Source organism: Syngnathus leptorhynchus, chromosome 2 (assembly GCF_054491065.1).
Source record: "Syngnathus leptorhynchus isolate UIUO chromosome 2, UIUO_Slep, whole genome shotgun sequence".
NCBI lineage: Eukaryota > Metazoa > Chordata > Actinopteri > Syngnathiformes > Syngnathidae > Syngnathus > Syngnathus leptorhynchus.
In genome coordinates this window covers 24,733,496-24,756,274 of record NC_141196.1, presented here as the reverse complement: position 1 = coordinate 24,756,274, position 22,779 = coordinate 24,733,496, and the positions used below count along the sequence as shown (strand labels likewise).

Sequence of the window (22,779 nt, the reverse complement as noted above, 5' to 3'; positions counted from 1 at the left end):
ATGAGCAACAGCTGTACACAGTGTTTTAAGATAACCGTGTAACAAGAACTATACAACATCTAACCTTTGAAATTTAAACTGAACTGATACTGACACTCACATTAAGTAAAAAAACTTTCATGAAGTGCTTAAAACATGGAATCTATCTATCTATCTATCTATCTATCTATCTATCTATCTATCTATCTATCTATCTATCTATCTATCTATCTATCTATCTATCTATCTATAATAAATATTTAAATACGATGAAATAAAATTATACAACTGGCATATAAACAAATAGACCACATAAAAATAAAATTCCATTACGTTGAATTAGTGGGAGCACTCAGCTTGTTTCTCAGAAACAAGCCGGTCCCATCTAGGCGTAATCTGAGACAATGTCCTTCTTGTTCACGTTTTTTTCTCTTAAAAAAATTCCAGTTTGTCTTTTAATGCAGGATGCTTGGTCAGAGTCACCGGTGGTGATAAATCCAGGAACATCTCTGTTGCTTGTTCATTTTTGCTTGCTATGCGGGCTCGACTGGGGTGATATGTCACGTGACTGAGACGAGTGTCTTGACCTGAATTAACACAGATGCACCAACGGATGTAATTGGGAAAGAATGACCAATTTTTTCATATTTTTAAAATGAACTCGTACTCATTTTCGCTAGCTTTGCGGGTCCGACTGCAGAAACATGTCACATGACCGGGACGAGCGTCTTGCCCCGAACTAATTGATCGTCAATAAAAAATATATACCGTATTGGCCCGAATATAAGACGGTGTTTTTTGCATTGAAATAAAACTGAAAAAGTGGGGGTTGTCTTACATTCGGGGTCTAGACATTATACCCATTCACAACGCTAGATGACGTCAGATATCTTTAAAGCGAATGCTGAACTTAACTCCCCAGGGCAAAGCGAACCCCTGTCAAGAAGAAGAAAAATAAAAATAGCGGTAGCACAAAGAAGAAAAATAAAAAATAGCGATAAGAAAGAAAAGAGAAGAAAATAAGAGAATAGATAACAGAAAATGGAAAAACCAGAATCCATTCATTTACAAATGTGATTGCACTTAAGTTTACGTTTTTAAATGTTCAGATATTAAGATGTGATAGACAGTTTTTGCATGATTTGAATGAGGCAAACTAACGTGCTTTTTCTCTCGAATATATTGTTATAATCATTTGTTTCAGATGTACTGATTATTTTCTGTATAAAAATGAAATTTGATGTTCAAAAAGTCTTTTTTCAAACTTGAGTCTTGAAAAAGAGGAGGTCGTCTTATAATCAGGATCGTCTTATATTCGGGCCAATACGGTATACAGTAATCCCTCGTTTATCGCGGTTAATTGGTTCCAAAAACCACCCGCAATAAGTGAAATCCACGAAGTACGGTCACCAACAAGAAGTACTGGGCAGGCTAACGGGTTAGCAGAAAGATGCTAATTCGCAATCGTGCCACCACACGAAAACGGACTTCTAAAGGAATGTAAACGAACATTTGGAGCAATACTACATTGTCGTAAAGATTAGACACGTTTCCTCAATTTAGAAGTTTTATTTTGACTTTTAAATGTTTTTTTAATTTGGAAAAAAAATCTGCGATGTAGCGAAGCCGCGATAAACGAAACGCGAAATACCGGTACCGGTCCGAGGCCCAGTGGTTGGGGACCACTGGTCTAATCCATAGCATTGTAAATCAAATGTCAAATGCAGACTGTCAGTTTGAGTACTGCAGAGGAACGTCAGAATGACGTTGTTGAAGCCAGTTAATAAGGAGGCTCCATGTGAACTCAAAACAGCAAATTTAAGACAATTAGTAAAATAACCCAACACAACATGGTGCCAGTAGTTAGTGTGCTTTAAGAGGAGAAAAAATCAGCTTTGCAACTGGCTAGTGACATGGAGGGGCAAGCACAGGCAGAGGCAGCTCCAGCAGTGGGGACAAGAGCCCAGGGAGCTGTTATGGCGGGGGCTTCCCGAGCAGCTACCTTCAAACCACCAGAGCCTTTCAAATTCTCAAAACCCAGAGAGTGGGGAAAAGTAGATCAGATGTTTTGAGCGTTTTAGATTGGTAAATAACCTGAACAATTCCTCAAACAAAATCAAGTTAACACACTTGTGAGAAATGGGAAATGACGCTAACAACGTGCTAAGAGGGCTAACACTAACAGATGTGCAGCGCCACCAATACAATGCCGTTAAAACAGTGTTTGACAGACATTTTGTCCCCAGAAAGAACGGGATTTATGAACGAGCAAAATTCAACGAAGAGCGCAACAGACTTCAGAACCTCATAACAGCACCTTATGCACTGGCAGGAAATTGTGAGTACAGTACGCTTCATGATGACCTTTTAAGAGATCGGCTTGTCGTGGGTCTTAAAGATTCTTTGCTGTCAGAACAAATGCAGATTGATAAAGATCTTACCCTAGTTAAAGGTATCACAATGGTAAGGCAGTCTGAAGAAATTAAAAGACAGCAGATTGACCTCAAAAGTGAAGTTAGCACAAGTAAAACCGTTGTGGATAGAGTGCACATCAGAAAAGCTAAGACCAAATTAAAAAGCAAAGAATAAAAACAGTTTAAGTCCACAAAATCTTGGCATTCAAAACAAAATACTAAGACACGTTCCTAGTGTTCCAAGTGTACCAAATGCAGAATGGACACTACGTTAGGGTTTGTAGGTCCAACCCAACACTGAGTGAGGTCCTTGACAGTGCTGATGGACTGTTTCTCAGAAAAGTGGATTCTGGAGAAGAGCCATGGCAGGCAGACATACATGGGAGGAAATAAAGTGAGAGCTCAAGATCAGGGGATGCTTTGAGAATAATTGTCAATTGTTTGTCGATATGAAGCCCTCTGAGACTGCTTGTGATTTAGGGTTATACAAATAAACTTGACTTGACTTTCAAGTTAGATTCTGGTGCAGACGTTGTCATAACGGACATTTGAAAAAATCTAAACAAAACACGTGCAGCTGGAAAAACCACAATAACTTAAAAGGTGTTGGAATCTGTCAGCGAGACTAACAGGTATGGTGATGGGCACTGCTGAGAAGATGTATGTAGTTAGAAACTTGCGTGTGGCATTGCCGAGAACACCTTCTGTGAGACTGAAACTTATCTCACAAGATGACACTGTCAACCAAGACTGTAAGAAAACTGTATCCCAAGTTGTGTGATGGACTTGGACTTGTTCAGAAACCATACATGATATAACTAAAGCCTGACGCAAAACATATTTCACTGAGGGTACCACGGTGTGTGCCCCTTCTGCTCTTTTTGGCAAAGTGAAAGAGGAGCTGCAGGGGATGGAAAATTTGGGAGTCATTAGTTGTCAAAGTCAAAGTCTGCTTTATTGTCAATTTCTTCACGTTAAGACACACAGAGATCAAAATTACGTTTCCCACCGTCCCACGGTGACTAGACACATTACACAACACATACAAGCAAATAGCACTGAGTAAAAACGAATAGACATGAGCGATGAATAAGTAATAAGCAAATAACCCAATAAATAAACAATAAATAAATAGACAAATAAGAGGAGCAAAATGGAGCAAGCGTGCATACAGCAGACAGCCAGAATATAGCGCAAAAGAACAGGACGTTATGCAGCCGAGGGTGGAAGGGGGAGAGAATTCAGGATCCTGACAGCTTGGAGTATGAAGCTGTTGGTGAGTCTGGTGGTGCGGGAGCACAGGCATCTGCATCTCTTCCCAGAGGGCAGAAGATCAAACAAAGTGAGCGGGGTGACTCACATCACACACAATCGTGATCGCCTTGTGGGTGAGACGGGAGGTGTAAATGTCCTTCAGGGAGGGGAGTGAAGCCCCAATGATCTTACTAGATGTATTGAAGCTGTGGAATAGTTGTAGCTTCCAAAAAAGACAATGACAAAGTGTGTATCTGTGTGGACATGACACCTCTAAAAGAGTGAGTGTGTTGCAAATTCTTCATTCTGTGGACCAAACACTAGGTATGCTCACAGGGGCCCAGTATTTTTCAAAGCTCATTGCAAATATGGGCTTTGGCAAATACCACTTTCCAAAGAGTCAGCCCTCCACACCACATTTATTACGCCATTTGGCAGATATTACTTCAACCGATTGCCAATTGGTATTTCCAGTGCACCTGAGTATTTCCTAAACATGATAGTGACGAAGGTTACAGCTGGCCGAGGAGGTGGCATCTGCCACATGGATGATAATCTTGTTTGGGAATCTATCGTCGAGCATCATGACAAAAGGTTCCATGCTGTTTTGGAGAGAGCGCGGAAAGCAGGTGTTACAACGAATATGTCGAAATGTGAGTTTGGCAAAAAACATGTCAAATTACTCGGGTACATTTTCTCAGCAGGAGGGATTAGCCATGAGCCAGGCAAAACCAAAGCTGTTCAAGGCATAAAAGAGCTAAGCAACGGGAGTGAGCTCAGGAGCTTTTTCCAGAAGGGTGAACCAAGTCGGGAAGTTTATTTCAAATCTCTCAGAAAAGGACAAACCATTGAGACTTGCTTTTGACTAAAAGCATGTGGTACTGGGGGGCACGAACAGCTAAAGGCTTTTTGCAATCTTAAACAAACACTATCCTTTGCTCCTGTACTCTGTACTGTGCTCTATGACCCCAAAAAGCCACAGAAAATCTCTCCAGACGCCTCATCATACAGGCTGGGGGCAGTCATGCAACAGATTGTGAGAAACATGCGAGATGTTCTCTGACTTTATCCTCTGACTGCATTTTGAACTTGAGACAGACCACAAACTGCTGGTTAGTCTTCTGGAAGGACAAGCTTTAGATGCGCTTCCGCCACAAATACTGAGATTTTGTATGCAACTGATGAGGTACTTGTACACTATAAAGCACATCCCTGGCAAAAGCCTCACCACTGCTGATACACTTTCACACTTACCACTCACAGTGTTAGTGGCAGTGACACAGGTGGAATACACAAATATTTTTGTTAGAAAGTTTCTCTGCAACCAATAAATAATTGACGGACCTTAAAAATCAGCTAAAGTCCGACAGCATCTGCTATCAAATCATGAAGTACTGCCTAGAAGTCTGGCCAGATCATAACCAGTTAGAAGAAGCAGAAAAGCATGACTGGCCAGAGAGGGCACCCCAACGTGTACACAATGGACTTTTATGGAAAGGTACAAGGATGGTTATTCCTGCTAACATGAGAATTGCCATTATGGGGGAAATACACAAGGGTCACCAGGGTGTGGATAAATGCAGAGAGCGCGCCTGTCAGGCAGTGTGCAAGGTTTAAGCAACCAGATTAGTGAATTTGTCCTCAGATGCAGACAGTGCACACAGGAAAGAACAAATGTCAGAGAGCCGTTACTGCCTACAGAGCTACCAGAAAGGCCATGGCAGAGATTAGGTCCTTGTTCACTTTGAAAGACAGTTACAAGTGGTCGACTTCTCTAGGTATATAGATTTTGCTCAGCTCAGTCCAATTCGTTCAGCCAATGTTATTGTAAATTTTTAAACCATATTGACACATCACCGGATGCCAGAGATACTAATAACTGACAATGGCTCAGTTTGCTTGTCAAAAAAATGAAAGATTTATCAAAAATATACTGTTTTGACCAGTAGTCCCAGGTACCTCCAAAGCAAATGAGGCGGAGAGGGCTATCTGTACAGTCAAAAACCTCCTCAAGAAGGCCAGTGATCCATACCGTGCGCTATTGGCATACAGGACCACCTCACTGATACAGAATAACACAGCTTCTTATGGGGCGTAGACCTATTTGACTTCCAGAGGCTAATAAACGGTTAGCTGGTCGACAGAATAAATAAAACAAAATCTGACTCTTAACGTAGGGTGGCTCGGTGATGCACTGGGTAGCACGTCCGCCTCACGGTTAGGAGGGTACGGTTTCGATTCCACCTCTGGCCCTCCCCGTGTGAAGTTTGCATGTTCTCCCCGTGTCTGCGTGGGTTTTCTCCGGGCACTCCGGTTTCCTCCCACATCCCAAAAACATGCTTGGTAGGCTGATTGAAGACTCTAAATTGTCCCTAGGTATGAGTGTGAGTGCGGATGGTTGTTCGTCTCTGTGTGCCCTGCGATTGGCTGGCAACCGGTTTAGGGTGTCCCCCGCCTACTGCCCGATGACGGCTGGGATAGGCTCCAACATGCCCGTGACCCCCGTGGAGACAAGGCAGTTCGGAAAATGGATGGATGGATGGATGACTCTTAAGGTACTCACAATAGTATTGATTCTATCGCTACTTGAATCAGTTTGCACAGCCTCATTGAGGAAGGCAAAGGCAAAGCGGCTACTGATCAATTTACATTCTTATTCTCGTATAGGTCACAAGCTGTGTGTGTTGACAGAAAGAACAAGATCCCGAATACAAGCAGGTCAGATGGCGAACTTGCCCAACTGTTTAATTTGGATACAGAAGATGAGGACTTGGACGTATTTGAGTATGAATATAAATCAACAATAATGTGAGTACAGTAGGGTACATGGTTAAACACATTCTTGCTCCAGTGACGTTTTATTTGTTTACCGTAAATCATGGTATACATGCGCCCTATGATGTGGTGCGCCCTATGTGTGTTAAATACAGTAATGGCACACATAACTGAGACTGCGCCTTTTTGTACGGTGCGCCCTTTGGTCGTGAAAATACGGTAATTATTTTGGATTTCTGTATTTTGCATGTTCCCTGGTAAACCATGTATTGACTTAAAAGTGGAAAGAAAAACTATCACGGCCCTAGTGAGGCAGAGCGCTTATGATGGATGGATGTACACAATAAATTCCATGTGAAGAAAAAACTATTTTGTTTTCTCATCTTAATCCTGAGATGAGATAATGAGAAAACAAAATTGTTTTTCTCATCTTAATCCTGGGGTCAAGTTAGGAACGTTCTCGTCGTGACCCTGTTAATCGGTAAGGAGACCAATCCTAACATTAAATGCAAAAAAACAGTCCAACCAATTCCGGTCTTGTGGGAGGTAAAAGGATAAACCCTCGGCCCACTGATAACATGAATATCTGTCGTGTGAGTGTGGAGAGGGTGCCCAGACCATCGAGCATATCCTCAGAGCGTGCCCCATATTATGCAGCCTGAACAACGCTGACTTGCAGAACACCCTAAAATGGTTGGCTATTTGGCGTGACAAACTATGAATGAATGAATCTTAATCCTATAACACAATATACTGTGGTAATGGTACTGTGGTAATGTGCTTTACAAGAAGTTAAAAATATGGAAATTTAGACCAAATGTTCTGGAAATTTCAATAGCCCACAGTCTCAGGAGGAGGGCAGGGGAAGGAAGCGTCCGCAGTGAAACAAATTCCAACAGTTTTTTTCTCTGCTGATCTTCCAAAAGTGCCTGAGTATGAGAGTCAAGGCTGCCCTTTGTCACATATTCTGTTCATACATTTTATGGACAGAATTTCTAGGCGCAGCCAAGGCATTGAGGGTGTCCGGTTTGGTGACCTCTGCATTGCATCTCTGCTTTTTCCAGACATCTCTGCTTTTTGCAGACAATGTTGGCTTCTTCAAGCCATGATCTGAAGCTGTCGCTGGAGCGGTTCTTTGGGTCTTGTTCACGAGCGAGGGCAGGATAGAGCGTGAGATTGACAGGCGGATCAATGCAGCGTCTGCTGTGATGCGGACTCTACCGGTTTGTCGTGGTGAAGAGAGAGTTGAGCCGAAGGCGAAGCTCTCGATCTACGCTCCTGCCCTCACCTATGGTCACAAGCTATGGGTCGTGACCGAAAGAACAAGTGGCCAGAATGAGTTTCCTTCGCAGGGTGTCCAGGCTCACTGTTAGAGATCGGGTGAGAAGCTCAGTCATTCGTAAGGGACTTGGAGTCGAGCCACTGCTCCTCCAAATTGAGGGGAGACAGATGAGGTGGTTCGGACATCTCATTACGATGCCTCTTGAATGCCTCCCTGGCAGGAAACCCCGGGAACGACCCAGGACATTCTGGAGAGACTATTTCTCTCGGCTGGCCTCGGAACGCCTTGGGATTATTGCGGTTTCCCTTTCTTTTATTTTTTGGCCAGAATGAGTTTCCTTCGCAGGGTGTCCAGGCTCACTGTTAGAGAACCGGGCGTGCGTAAAAGCCATAATAGTTTTTCAAACCTTCTGTCACTCCAAATCATTAAATCCTTCAAACTCTTCGTCCTCCGTGTCACTTACAAACAAAGTCGCTAATGATGCCGGTAGTACGTGGGGCCCTTCGTCATCTTCGTTATCCCGTGATGGAATCTTTGTCCTTTATGTAAACAACCGCCGCACTCCTGACGTCACTTGAAATTCAAATTACAGCAATCCCTTTCTACATCGCGGTTCGTTTATTGCAGTTTCCCTTTCTTTTATTTTTTGGCCAGAATGAGTTTCCTTCGCAGGGTGTCCAGGCTCACTGTTAGAGATCGGGTGAGAAGCTCAGTCATTCGTAAGGGACTTGGAGTCGAGCCACTGCTCCTCCAAATTGAGGGGAGACAGATGAGGTGGTTCGGACATCTCATTACGATGCCTCTTGAATGCCTCCCTGGCAGGAAACCCCGGGAACGACCCAGGACATTCTGGAGAGACTATTTCTCTCGGCTGGCCTCGGAACGCCTTGGGATTCCCTGGGATGAGGTGGATTAAATGGCTGGGGAGAGGGAAGTCTGGGTGGTCTCCTAAAGTGTGACACGTAAATTTCCCCACTGTGGGATGAATAAAGTTCTTTCATCATCATCATCATCAAAGCTGCTGCCCTGCGACCCGACCCCGGATAAGCGGTAGAAGATGGATGGCTAAGCTATCTTTGTTGTCAGTGAAAATATTGTTTATTATAATTATTTCTTGCAAATTATCAATCTCAATAAAAACAATCCTAAATACTTACGGTAATTTTCGGACTATAAATCGCTCCGGAGTAATAGTCGCACCAGCCATAAAATGCACAATAAAGTGAAAAAAAAACATATACAAGTCGCACCGGAGTATAAGTCGCACTTTTGGGGCAAATTTATTCGTCAAAATCGAACACCAAGAACAGACATGAACGAGCAACAACAGGCTAAACGATAGGTATGCTAACGTGACAAAAAAACAAACGAAGACCTGAGAACGGGCCTGACGTAACATTCAGTTATTCTAATAACTATTACATAAATAACACGTTTATAAAACCATCTGTGTCACTCCAATTCATTAAATCAATCGATCGTCCTTTATGTAAACAATGCCGCGTACGCGCGCCGTCGGACTCGTGATTTGCATTTCTAATTATTCCACAGAGCCATTTAACGATATATAAAGTATATTTCAAATAACTGTCATATTACAACAATATTATCAAACCATCTCTCTGTCCGAGCCCCATCCACCGGCCCCCGACCTCCATCCACGGAGGTTCAAGAGAGCTCTGTCGAGTCGAACCGGGCGTGCGTAAAAGCCATAATAGTTTTTCAAACCTTCTGTCACTCCAAATCATTAAATCCTTCAAACTCTTCGTCCTCCGTGTCACTTACAAACAAAGTCGCTAATGATGCCGGTAGTACGTGGGGCCCTTCGTCATCTTCGTTATCCCGTGATGGAATCTTTGTCCTTTATGTAAACAACCGCCGCACTCCTGACGTCACTTGAAATTCAAATTACAGCAATCCCTTTCTACATCGCGGTTTGTTTATTGCGGTTTCCCTTTCTTTTATTTTTTATTTTTTGAATTTTTTTTTAAAAATCCACATATAAGTCGCCCCCCCACCCAAACTAAAAAAAAAAAAACGCGATTTATAGTTCGAAAATTACGGTAATTTGAAGACAAATCGCAAAATCGTAAAATAGACTCTAAATAGTCTATAGATAACCGTACTATCACTCAGAGTGATACTGTAACTAATCTCGGGGTAATATTTGACCAAACACTCTCCTTTCAAAAGCACATTAAGAATATAACCAGAATTGCGTTTTTTCACCATCGTAATATTGCTAAGATTCGCCCAATCCTCTCGACCGGTGATGCGGAAATTTTTATACATGCGTTTATCACGTCGCGCCTGGACTACTGTAATGCATTATTCTCTGGTCTTCCCAAGTCCAGCATCAAAAGTCTACATTTAGTACAAAATGCTGCTGCAAGGCTGCTTTCACGGACAAGATAATTTGATCACATTACCACAATATTAGCCAACTTACACTGGCTCCTGGTCCATTTAAGATGTGATTTCAAGGTTCTTCTATTAACCTATAAATCATTGCACGGCTTAGCGCCTTCATAACTCGTCGACCTAGTTGTCCCTGATGTTCCGTCTCATAACCTTCGTTCGCAAAACGCTAGTCTTTTAGTGACACAGAGGGCCAAGAAAATGTCTGCAGGGTCTAGAGCATTTTCTATTCGGGCTGCAGAGCTCTGGAAGGCCCTACCAATGGATAATAGAACTGCCACCTCAGTAGAAATATTTAAGACACGTTTAAAGACATATTTCTATGATATGGCCTTTAATTAACCTGTAGTGGCCGATTCAGCTAGAGTTTGTTTTTGCTCCCTCTCCCCAACCCCACTTCTCCCACCCCTCCCCGGCTGGGAGACATAGGTGACACCCAAGCTGACAGCTGCTATCTAGATTCTCGTGGACCAAATTCAGGATGAGGGAACTGCAGCGGATTAGCCTCCTCGAAGACACTGCCAGTACGATCGAGGGCTCCTCCAACAGCTCTTCGCTTTGGCCTGGACATCCACCTTTTGATTTCCATATTATGTATTTTATGTGCCCTCTTTGCATCCATTGCAGTGATCCTGAAAAGGGCATCTTTCCATCTATGGTCCCTTCTCAAGGTTTCTCATTTTCCCCCTGGTAGGTTTTTAATTTTTTTTCTTGCCCTTTTGGGAGCTCAAGATCAGGGGATGCTTTGAGAATAATTGTCAATTGTTTGTCTATGTGAAGCCCTTTGAGACTGCTTGTGATTTAGGGTTATACAAATAAACTTGACTTGACTTAATGTGCACAGGCAGTCACTGAAGGGAGGCCAGTTAATATGTAAGTAGCAGAAACTGAACATGTTTGAGGGAGGACTGGCTGACTTCGCGTAAAGTGCATTATAATAATCAATTTGAGCTGTTATAAAGGCATGGATTACTGTTTGAAAATGTTGCTGAGGGAGAAAAGGTTTTGATCATTTGAAGCAGCCTGAGGTAAAAAAAAAAAAACCTGGACACGTGGACAAAATTGCCCCCATGTTAATGAAGAAAACATCGATTTAGCCACATTTTGCAGCTCAGCAGACACATTTCAAGTATTATTATGCCCAATTTCGACATGGCTCTTTGAAAGCAGTGTGGTGTCCTGCTCTCCTATGGGGGTCAAGAGTTACAAGCCACACTCACCGCAGATACAAGTGGCTTTTCTTGTAACAAATGGCGTCCGGCTAATCGGGGCAACCTACTGGAGGGCATGTAGCCAACACACAGGTGATGCCTCGTACATGCCTCCCAAGTTTTGGGAACATTATGACAAAAAGTAAAAGGTCGTTTTTGTCACAACATACACATTTTTCCAAACAAATTTGCTAACATAGGCAAACCTAGTCACTTGAATTAGGCTAGTGCTGTCTGGGATGCCAAAACCACCCACAGGAGAACGGGACACTGCGCTGCTTTCAAAGAGCTGTGTCAAAATCGAGCATAAGAGTACTTTATCTGTGTCTTCTTAACTGCAAAATGTGGCTAAATCGATCGCCATTAAATGTCTTTTGGTGCTCAGTACTTTCAAAAATGGATATTTAAATAAAGATTTGTCAGAGACATCAATTGTAAGGCTGCCAATGTCATGACTATGCCGTAATAGATGTCAAGTTCCATTTGTTTTAGTTCCTATGTTCCCTGAAAGCACTCTCTCTGGGGTGTGATTTCAAGCCTTTCAGTTCAATTGTCACTTGTGATTTCATGCCCCACTCAGCTAGTACCACGCCCCCATGCCAGAATTGGGTCTAAAGTGTACAACTCAAAAACATTTGAACCTGAAAAAAAGGTGCGACTGAAAAAACACGAGTTGAACTTGAGAAAAAAAGGGAATCTGAAAATATAAACTATAAACTGAAAAAACCTAAAATCTTGAAAAATAATTTGAGGTGAAATCTGAAAATATATAGTTCCAAAAAATGCCAAGGCAAAGCAAATCTATTTTCAACTCCAAAAAAAACTTTCAAACAAGTATTTTTATTTTGAATGCATTGTTTTATTTTTCGGGCGGCTCAGTGGAGCACTGGGGCACTGGGTAGCACGTCCGCCTCACAGTTAGAAGGGTACGGGTTCGATTCCACCTCCGGCCCTCCATGTGTGGAGTTTGCATGTTCTCCCCGAGTCCGCGTGGGTTTTCTCCGGGCACTTCGGTTTCCTCCCACATCCTAAAAACATGCTTGGTAGGCCGATTGAAGACTCTAAACTGTCCCTGGGTATGAGTGAGAGTGAGGATGATTGTTCGTCTCTGCGTGCCCTGCGATTGGCTGGCAACCGGTTCAGGGTGTCCCCGCCTACTGCCCGATGACGGCTGGGATAGGCTCCAGAACGCCCGCGACCCCCGTGGAGACAAAGGGTTCGGAAAATGGATGGATGTTTTATCTTTCAAGTTTTAAGCTCAGCCCGTTTATTTTCAGATTCAAGTTTTTTTTTGTTCAAGTACGAGTTTTGTTTTTTCAAGTACAAAGCTTATTTGTCTGCCTTTCTTTCTTTCTTTCTTTCTTTCTTTCTTTCTTTCTTTCTCTTGCTCACATTTTTGGAACACGTCATGTTTGCGTATGTCGTTGACTGGTGAAAGGAAACAGACGCGAAAGGATACTGCAGCTGCATAGAAGCTGCTCGATTCACTTAAATCACCCATGGAGAGGCTAATCTTTTGAATATGTTGAAGTTGTCATACGTAGAGATGTCCATGTAAGGTTTGGTGCCAATTGATAGCTGTTTTTGTCAATTTTAAGCAATAGTCTTAGTTGTAATGTATTGTGTTTTAGTAACTTGGTCCCTCAAGGAAGAAAACAGACGTGGCAAGAGTGCTTTAGCTGAAGGGCTCATTTCTTGCGCTTTTAAGTCAACCATGGAAAGGTGGATTGATTTAAGAGGTTTTCAAACATTGAAGTAGCCCTGAGTAGAGATGTCATACATTTTTAAGCTGGTTTTCACAAGTCATAAAAAACACCCGTGCAATGAGCATAGCAAAGAGTTTGTAACAAATGAAGAGCATCTTCTGCATCATGGTAAACCAAGCTTGAGGGAAACAAATACATAGATACATAGTTCCAGGTCAGTGGGGACAGCAACACTGCCTCCTTGCAGACAGCCTTTAAACATGTGAATATTTATGTCTTGTGTAAGTGGTTGTTTTGGAACAGCATGTTTGTGTCAAAAATGAAAGTGCGTGTCCCCTGATCCAAAAACGCGCATTCGTCAAGTCACACACATTATTGAAATTTTAGACATAAGTCATGATAAATGCACAAACAATAAAAAACAGGTGAAAATTGTACATATATTTGTAGTTCTAAAAAACGTGAAATGACAAATATATTTATCAATCTGAAAAAGAAGTGTAAATTGCAGTATGTTTTTGTGTCAGTAATGTTGACACAAATCTCTCGCTATCACCATCAATCACTGGTTAAATGGAGTATACATGACCTGAGAAAATCTGATGTTCAAGACATATTAAAACAGGGATGTCCAAACGTTTTCCTGAGGTCTACAGCGAAAAATCAAAGACAAGGGCCACTTTGGCATGCCTCAACTATACATTATTAAATGTATTAAAAGTAATTAATCAAGGATTAATTAGTTTTTTTTTTTTTTGCACTGTCTCATTCTTTCGTTTTTATTTTGTTTGGATTTTTTTGAGTCACTGATGCACTTTTCAGTTATTTATTGAATGAGGCAAACACTCAAACATAATAAATAAATACATTTGCAAGGAGCAAGAAATACTAGATGCTGAGACCAACCTAATCGCAAAGTGAACAACCAATTTGTGCTGGAGTCTGACCTCCTGACATAATTCACTACAAGATGAAGGGTGAGAAATTACTTTTGCAAACTAGTCAAGCCAACATCCGAATCTCAGCTTTGTCTGAATTGTTTTTAATGTTTTTAGAGAAGCACATTGTCTTTTTTCAAATTTCCATGTGTGTAGATATCGTATGAATTATAATGAAGAAACAATCAAACAACATTGTAAGTGGCCAGTAAAATTAAATCTTGCAACAACTTTGTGCACCAACTGCCAACCCATATTAAGCGTTTCTAGTTAAGATTCTCAAATATATAGTAGGAAGCATAGGGGTTTATACGGGGTGGCAGATGCCACCACTACCAAATGATTTGCCATCCTCTTGCCACTCCAGTTGTGAGATATTTATGAGATATTCCTTTTATTATAGTGTGTAGAAAAAGTATCTTTTGAATTCACTCCACTGTGACACCTGTCCTTCTATCAAAACTAAATGGAGATTACACATACCTAACAAGAGTGGTTTTACCACTATGTTGACAACAGGGTGAAGAAGGCCTCAATGGTGAGTCCTTCCCATCATACAGAGTTTAGGTTACAAATGTGTAGATGGCTTTATCCAAGAGATAAGCGCCGGTTAACCATAAGGCCCTCAGCAGGCGAGCGGGGCATCCACTAAGCTGTCACAGTGGGTGGGCGAGGAGGGGATGGCAGTGGTAACGTGATGGTGGGCTACGTAGCAAGGTGGATGAGGGGGTCTCTTAGTCTCACTGTCGAGCAGATGCACCAGATACGGGAGCGGGCAGTGCTGGTGCGCTCACTCACAACTTGAGAGTGAAACACGATCCAAAGGATCTGCCCGTCCAAACGCCAGTGCGAGTACAGGGGGAAGTGAGCCGATAGTGGGAGGAGGAAGCCACTTGGAGTGCTTATTCTTTGGTCACTCAACTCAGGGATTCGTCACGATGGCTTACCTGGCCAAATGACACAGTCACACGGTGTGAAACTTGGTTTTCAACCGAGGTCGCTGCTCACTGTGATTTTCTTTGGTTAACAACCTCAGAGAATCACCTCGTACGTGAGCTAATGACAAAGCTGCACGGAGCTCTGAGTGGCAGCACAGTGCCTCCATCATTTCCACTGGTAGCACTTTAGGCTTTGGATATTTTTAGATGTATCCTCTGATTAATCATTAACTTGGATTATATAAACTGTAACTTCAGTTTGTTGCACCTATTCTATTTGAACACATCGGGCCCTATCATCCTTTGACGCTATAAATGCATAACAGTCCCTCATAGAATGGGGAAGGGCAGGCTACGTGTTTTGTTTTGATCAACCACAGTGGTGCTGTATACATGTGGTGTAATAGAAATTTCTCTTAAGCACTTGTTTTGGTTGCATAATTTTTGTAAATATTTTATCGTAATATTTTTACATTATACATTTGGTAAATGGATATCACCAGTCTTTAACTTTTATTTTTAAATATACCGGAGCCATCCGGAGCCATCTCGTAGGCTGACGCCCACTTTCTTGTCTGAACCGTGTAATTTCTTCAGCTTCGTGAAAATACGCTTGCGGCATCCAGAAAAAATAGAATGCTTGCGGACTGCGGCGACATTTCGCTGGCGTGCCGCAGCCAGTGTGAGTTGACTCGTCAACTCAAATGCTTTCTATTCCTTGCGCACTACAGCGCCGCAGCCATTCCGCGCCCGGTGTGAGCGAGGCGTCAGGTACAAACTGTATTAGTGTTTTCTCTATCCCAAAATTTCGACTTCAATATTATGCCTGCAGTACCCTGATAGTGGTACCATAATGGTACCTTGAGAAAAATCTAAAAATCAGCAAAAGTTGGAAGAATAACACTGGCATAAGAACTTTATTATTATTACTATTGTTATTGTGATTATTATTATTATTATCATCCATCTATTCATCCATTTTCTATATGCTTCATAAGAACATAACACTTTAAACATAATCAGTTGTTAACATTAGCACACAAACATTGTAATACAGTATTGAAGACAAGAATAATGCCTGACTTATTTGTGTAACAGCTACTGCAGTGCAGTATTGAGCAAGAAGGTGATGTGTGCGTTCGTGTAGGTGTGTGCGTGTGTATGTGTGTGTGATGTATGTACACACAGTATTTTTTTGTTTTTATTTATTTTTTATTACCCATTTACTGTATATGAATGTGGAACTTTTTTGTCAATTTATGTCTTCAATTGTGAATTAAAAGCCCCTTATTTTTCCCTAATGAGATATCATCAAATTTTCAGCTGTAGTAAGAACCGTATTTTCCGGACTATAAGCCGCTACTTTTTGCACAAGCTAAAAACCCTGCGTTTTCTGGCCAGAGCGTCTTTTCTATGGATTTTTTATGATTTTTGTCAAATTGTATGAGTTGTGCCTTTTCGGCTCATAGTCCAGTGCGGCTTATATAGGAACAAAACTGTATTTTTCCCCAATTTTTCGCTGGTGTGTTTTATATTTGGGTGCGGATTATAGTCTAGAAATTATTGTAGTAGTCTACCATGTCCAGCTACTACTGTGTAAAGGATGATTAAAACAATCTTAATCTCTGAATTGTATTTGATTGAGGGTGAATAAACTTATATATGTCACCCTTAGACAGTGTTTCCCATCCGATTGTCCAATATTAATTACGGACTGATTTTTAAACAGGATTGCCAAACCACTGTTGGCGCAAGTCAGTTAGCGAAAGGCCTGGTCAGCCACTTGCTAATCACGTTTGCGTGGTTAATCGGAGAATCCTAAAATTTAATGTTTTATCGGTGTGATTCTGCTGCGTTGGCACATATTCAGTTTATGTGTGTGCTTTTGATAACAGTGGAGCTCTGACGGCCGTGGTGCATTTGCGGACTGACATAAATCCCAGCAAGTAGTTTGACCGGAGAACCTGGATAGTGCATTTTTCACAAACACAGTCAAGTTGTGATAGCTTCACAATGATAACCACTCACCTTCTGCCAGAACAGCAGGTTGTCTTTAAACGTGACTTTGTTCTTATAATCACAATATTCAAAGAGCTAGTCTAAAACGGTAAACACAGTCATGTATTTAGAATTTTAATAGTTTATTCCTTAGGCTGTCTAAAACGAGAGAGAGAGAGAGAGAGAGAGAGAGAGAGAGAGAGAGAGAGAGAGAGAGAGAGAGAGAGAGAGAACGCGAGAGAGAGAGAGAATGCGAGAGAGAGCGAGAATGCGAGAGAGAGCGAGAATGCGAGAGAGGGCGCGAGAACACGAGAGAAGAGAGCGCGAGAACGCGCAAGAGAAAACGCGAGAGAGAGAACGCGAACGAGAGAAAGCAAACGAGAGAGAGAACGCGAACGAGAGAGAGAGAACGCGACCGAGAGAGAGAGAACGCGACCGAGAGAGAGAACGCGAACGAGAGAGAGAGAACGAGAGAAAGCGAGAGAGAAAGCGCGCGAACGAGAGAGAGCGCGCGAACGAAAGAACGCGAACGAGAGAGAGCGAGAACGAACGAGAGAACGCGAACGAGAGAGAGAGAGAGAGCGAGAGAGAGACACGGAGAGAGGGAGGGAGAGACACGGGGAGAGGGAGAGACACGGGGAGAGGGAGAGACGGAGAGAGACACGGAGCGAGAGAGCGCGCGAGAGATTATTTTAAAATGGAATCTCGTGTAACACTTAACTAAATTTTAGTGGTGGTATGCTTCGAGATTTTTTTCCAATGGAAAGGTGTGCCATGGATTAAAAAAGGTTGTCTAAGGTGGCAATTGGTGGACGGCTCCAAAACCAGATGTCATGACAAATATTAAATATTGAACAGCCGACCAAGTTTTTCTAGCTACAAGCTTTCACATTGCATGCCCCATCAACCCATTTTACTGCATTTAATGCCATCCATTGTTGACAGTGACAATACATTTGCACCAGTACTGGCAAACAAATATGTTCATTTAATTGTGAATGACCCAATATAACGTTGCTCAGTGTCTGTCTGAGAATGTGCATGTGTCTCAGCTCCGCCCCCAGAATTTGACAGTTAACGAAAACCCTGTCAAAATCTATGAATTGGGAACAAAATACATTTGTATTCTAATTATTTCTGACGGGAGTGTACTGTTACAAATGCAAAAAAAAAATGTTATAGATCAGAACCTGTCACTCTTTAAACTGGATGCCAGTTTGCAAAATGCTCGCGCATATATGTTTGCGCGTATGTTTGATTTTATTTTCTTAATTTTTTTTAAAATACGGGTGCAAAAAATAAATGGTATTGAGCAGTTTTTGACGCCAAGATATCAAGGTGCCGTACTGGTAGTTATTCGGTGCAACACTATACTGTATATATCTGTCATATTGTCTTCATGCTAACTTGGATACATATACTGGTTACTCAGGAAAAAAAAAAAGGAAAGCAAAATATTTGTATTTTGCTTTATTTAGTTCAATTTACAGTTGCTGTTATTTTGTATTTAATATTTATAATTTCACATCTTTGGAAAATGATGTATTTTTAAAGACATTATTCATAGTAGACTTTGATTACAAATATTGCCATTGTACTGTACTTGACTGAACCCATCAAATTTGCTTTTGAGGGGACTGACACAACATACATAGAGTATATAATATAGTATGTGCATGTAGTATGCATGCGTGGATGTATATTATAATGTATATATATACACACACATATAAATGTATATATACACACATGTAAATGTATATATAAATGTGTGTGTGTGTGTGTGTGTGTGTGTGTGTGTGTGTGTGTGTATATATATATATATATATATATGTACACACACACATATAAACCCCAAAATGTGTAATACAGCATGGTGCCATGGCACCTAACATGGAAAAAAAGAAGGAAATACATACTTCTGTTAAAAAACAGCATTCGAATAAAAAGTGACATTCTTCAACGTCAGGGTTCATGGTGGGAATGAATGGACATTCTTTTAAAAAGCAAGAATTTTTAAATTCTTGTACATCATATGTGTGTGTATATATATATATATATATATATACACACACACACACACACACACACTATCTCTCTCTCTCTCTCTCGACCGACCTACCTACCTACCTACCTATCTATCTATACACACACACGCACATATATATATATATATATATATATACACATATATATCTATATATAAACGTATATACACATGCGTATGTATCTCTCTCTCTCTCTCTATATATATATATATATATATATATATATATATATATATATATATATATATATATATATATATATATATATATATATATATATATATATGAGGTCAATACTCTCATAGCCACACCAAAACGCACGTGCACACAAACACACACACACTGACGTTTTTCTCAAGTAGGTTTATCTACTGGGTGACAACTTGAGAACATGAGGCCTTGATATTTCACTAGATAATTACAATCACCCCGACACCTGTTATAAAATCGATCTTTAAGGCCACACTTGACAAAGCCACATAATGACACACATATTATTATGCCAAAACCTTGTAAAGCAGCGGCGCAAACAACGGCTTAAAGTTAAGCTATAATATTTTTTGTTATAAATGAAATAATTAGTATTTTCGAGTCCATTGTAAACCTATTTAAAATTTAATAAAACATCCGGCAACACAAAACTGTTATACAATTGTACGTTGCAATTGTCCATCTTAATTGTCCATCTTTCTGCGAATAAATGAAAGAGTAAATGCTGACACAACCTTCATTAAAATAGCCTAATAACTGCATTGACAGATTATTTTCAATAGAAATAATTTGTGATGTTTAAATATGATATAAAAGTAAAGTATTGTGGAACAATTTTTAAGAATGTGAACTATATGCCTATGTGAAGGTTTTTTTTACTTTGTGATACATAAGAATGAATAACATTAAATAAAAATGAAAGCCTCAATGACTAGCGGATTAGTGGAAATAATAAAAATAGTGGTAGTCATTCCTCTTATTCTATTTTCTATTTAAGACAATGGGTCAATGCTATAATGAAGACTATGATAGACAAAGTTGGAAATGTCATACAATATTTCAAACATCAGCAATTACACAGTGAAAAAAAGTAGACTCGATTTTTAGTTCTACATGATTAAAATGTGTTAAACATATTCGTTTATATTTTAAGGAAAAGACAATTAAATCACATTGTTTAACACATTTTGATCATGTGCAAATTAAATTAATCCAAAGGATTGTTTCTTTCAGGATATAATATTTTCCTAGCAATCAATAAGTGTTTTTTTTCTAAAAAATAATTCGCATATGATGATCAAACAAATTAATAGGAAGATTAAGATGGTAAAAACTACACACGCAAGTTTTACACAGATAATGATTGATTGCCATTTTAAACTACTCTATACATCTGAAGTAATGTTTGCTAACTGAAATGAGCAAATAAAATTTAAATTTTGTAAAATAATAATGATTACTATTATAAATTTGTCTTACTGCTTGGGTATTCCTGTCCGCCATAACTGCCATTATTTGGCTCCAGGCCCGCTTCGCATTCACCAGCGGCCCCACGGTCTCCACCTTGTGCAATGACGTTGTGGTCATTCGCCTGGCTGCTCTGCTGTATCTGGAGTCTCCGACTGCTGGTGAATTTGTTGGGGTCCAAAATGTCCAAGACGGAGAATGAGGTAGTCCGATGACCGGTGAGACCCTGCAAAAGCACAAAATAAATGAACTAACTTTGCGCCGAGTTGATTGAGAAACAAGACTTGAATAAGAACTCATGGACACTTTTCAACACTGAATTTTAAATAAATAACTGAATTAATGCACAAATCATCAGGCGCCCTAAATTGACTATGGATAGTGAACATAACATAAATAAAGTATTTGGCAAGAATTCTCTCGTCAGGCTGTACAATTCATTTAAGTGCATGTGTTCCGAGTCCTTACGGCATTTACGTTAAATCTACAAAACAACTTTGCGCATTAAAATCTGCGTTTATAATTAGTAAACTTTAATTAAACTGATCATTTTTATGTGTGACTTAAGAAAAAAATGCAATCACACGCGCCGTCAATAAAGTGGTACAATTGGAATTCGCTTTCGAGGTTTTCCACCGTAACATATAATTAAGGACAATATGTCAATTTGGACAGCGTGTCTATGTGAACCAGTAACTGAAATAATGACAAATTATGACGAATATCGTCACCATTTTTTAAAAATTGTTGATTTTTGCCAAAATACACATTCATTAACGCTATATGTCAACCCATCAAGGAATGCTTTTAATTAAGATATATAAAATAATGGACAATTCGCATTTTGGCCATTCATTAATAAATTACTTAACTCCATTCAATATGAACAATAAATCACTCATGGTCTGTATCACCACAATCTACGGATAAATTATAGTCCTTCGTATTACCGACGCAGCCAGTGCGGTTCACTATCATTTTTGTAAGTAAATTAACAACTGTCCTGCCAAATCTAAATAATTTAAAAATGTAAATACTTCGATGAAAATCCTTATTCTTCGTCTTGAATTTGTGAAGTCTGGCAAATGCAGCCTTGGCTTATTTGTTTCCTAGATAAAGTCGAATATGTTTATAAAATTGTTGTTTAGTTTAGTTTAATTTAGTTTAGTTTAGATGTTATTCATTCCACCATGCTGTGGCAAGTACATCAAGATATTTTGAGAAATGAAGCGCTCCTCTGTATCTACCTGTTGTGGTGGAGCCAACACCGGGTTCGTCGGTGGAGATTCTGAGTTGTTTTGTGCATGACTGTCTCTGATCCCGAAGAATAAACTGGAGAACATCCGTTTTTCACCAGCAGCTGCTCCATTCGATGTGTCCAAATTATCCGGGCTGGGCCTTGGTCGGACTCTTTCCTCGTTAAAGCTCGGTACTGGTTCTTCGCTTGTCATTTTAGCCTGGAATCCCGCAGCGGGACATGCAGCGGCTCCCTCTCGACTCATCAGCGTTTGAACACCATCGCCTCCATCAGTTCTCTGCACCACTATGCCCCGGTTCATGACTTTAGACTTTCCGTGCCATGTAATTAAAAACCGGATTTAAAAAAAAAAAAAAGAGCGTTGAAAAACAGTAGCGCTCAGACCAAACAGGACAAAATAAATGTGATGTTATTCACATCGAAGTATCCAATCAGCTACTCTTCCACCCAATGTTGTTGGTGAGTCCAGTCGATATCCAGAGTTTTAGGACTGTTCAAGTTTTCCATCTGCTTATGTGAGTGGCTTTAAATACACGGTTAGCAAGCGACGTTCCGTCAGCGTTTTGCTTCCTTGTCTCCCGCGCCTCCTGCTCCGTTGGCCAGAAGCACCGCGTCTTTACTTATCTGTTATTTTACGAAACATCGCAGAGATTAGTCCATAGCGCTCTGTATCTCGATTTAGAGCTAAGCTCTGTGCTATGGGTCCGTTGCTGTCTGCCGCTTTCCCAAGGAGTCTGACAACATTCGAGGGAGGGGGCCCCGCCCCCCGTAACCCCGACACTACCTTTCTGTTTAAGTGAAATCGGACTTTCGTGCCCCCAGCTATATGCTCAGCGCAATCGGCCACTTAAGCCTATTTAGGTACTCTATGGAATACACTTTTGCTGTCAATTTTAGCACGATGTACGCTTGAGAAACTAACACACTATTAAATCAGAACCAACAACACGTGCAATATAAGGATTTATTCCGATTAGATTCCTAAAAAATAGATTATATTTCTTCATTTGTGAGCTGAATGGAGAAATATGAAATTATTTTAGGGTTCAGGTTATGAGGGAGTGAAACTAGAATCGAGACTTCATATACAAAGTTCATATAC

General features: G+C 40.6%; 1 protein-coding gene across 3 annotated transcripts in view; it reads right to left on the bottom strand.

Moving 5' to 3' along the window:
- Positions 1–22,484, bottom strand: part of nkx1-2b (NK1 homeobox 2b) — a 46,831-nt gene extending 24,347 nt beyond the window's left edge. For all 3 annotated transcript variants that reach the window (XM_085905667.1, XM_085905668.1, XM_085905670.1), the window contains exons 1-2: positions 21,667–22,484; positions 20,432–20,645 (exon numbers count right to left, since the gene is read on the bottom strand). In XM_085905667.1, coding sequence (XP_085761793.1) covers positions 20,432–20,645; positions 21,667–21,978 — 526 coding nt within the window. In that variant the 5' untranslated portion in view covers positions 21,979–22,484. The remainder of the gene's footprint in view (positions 1–20,431; positions 20,646–21,666) is intronic.
- Between the last annotated feature and the right edge of the window lie 295 nt (positions 22,485–22,779).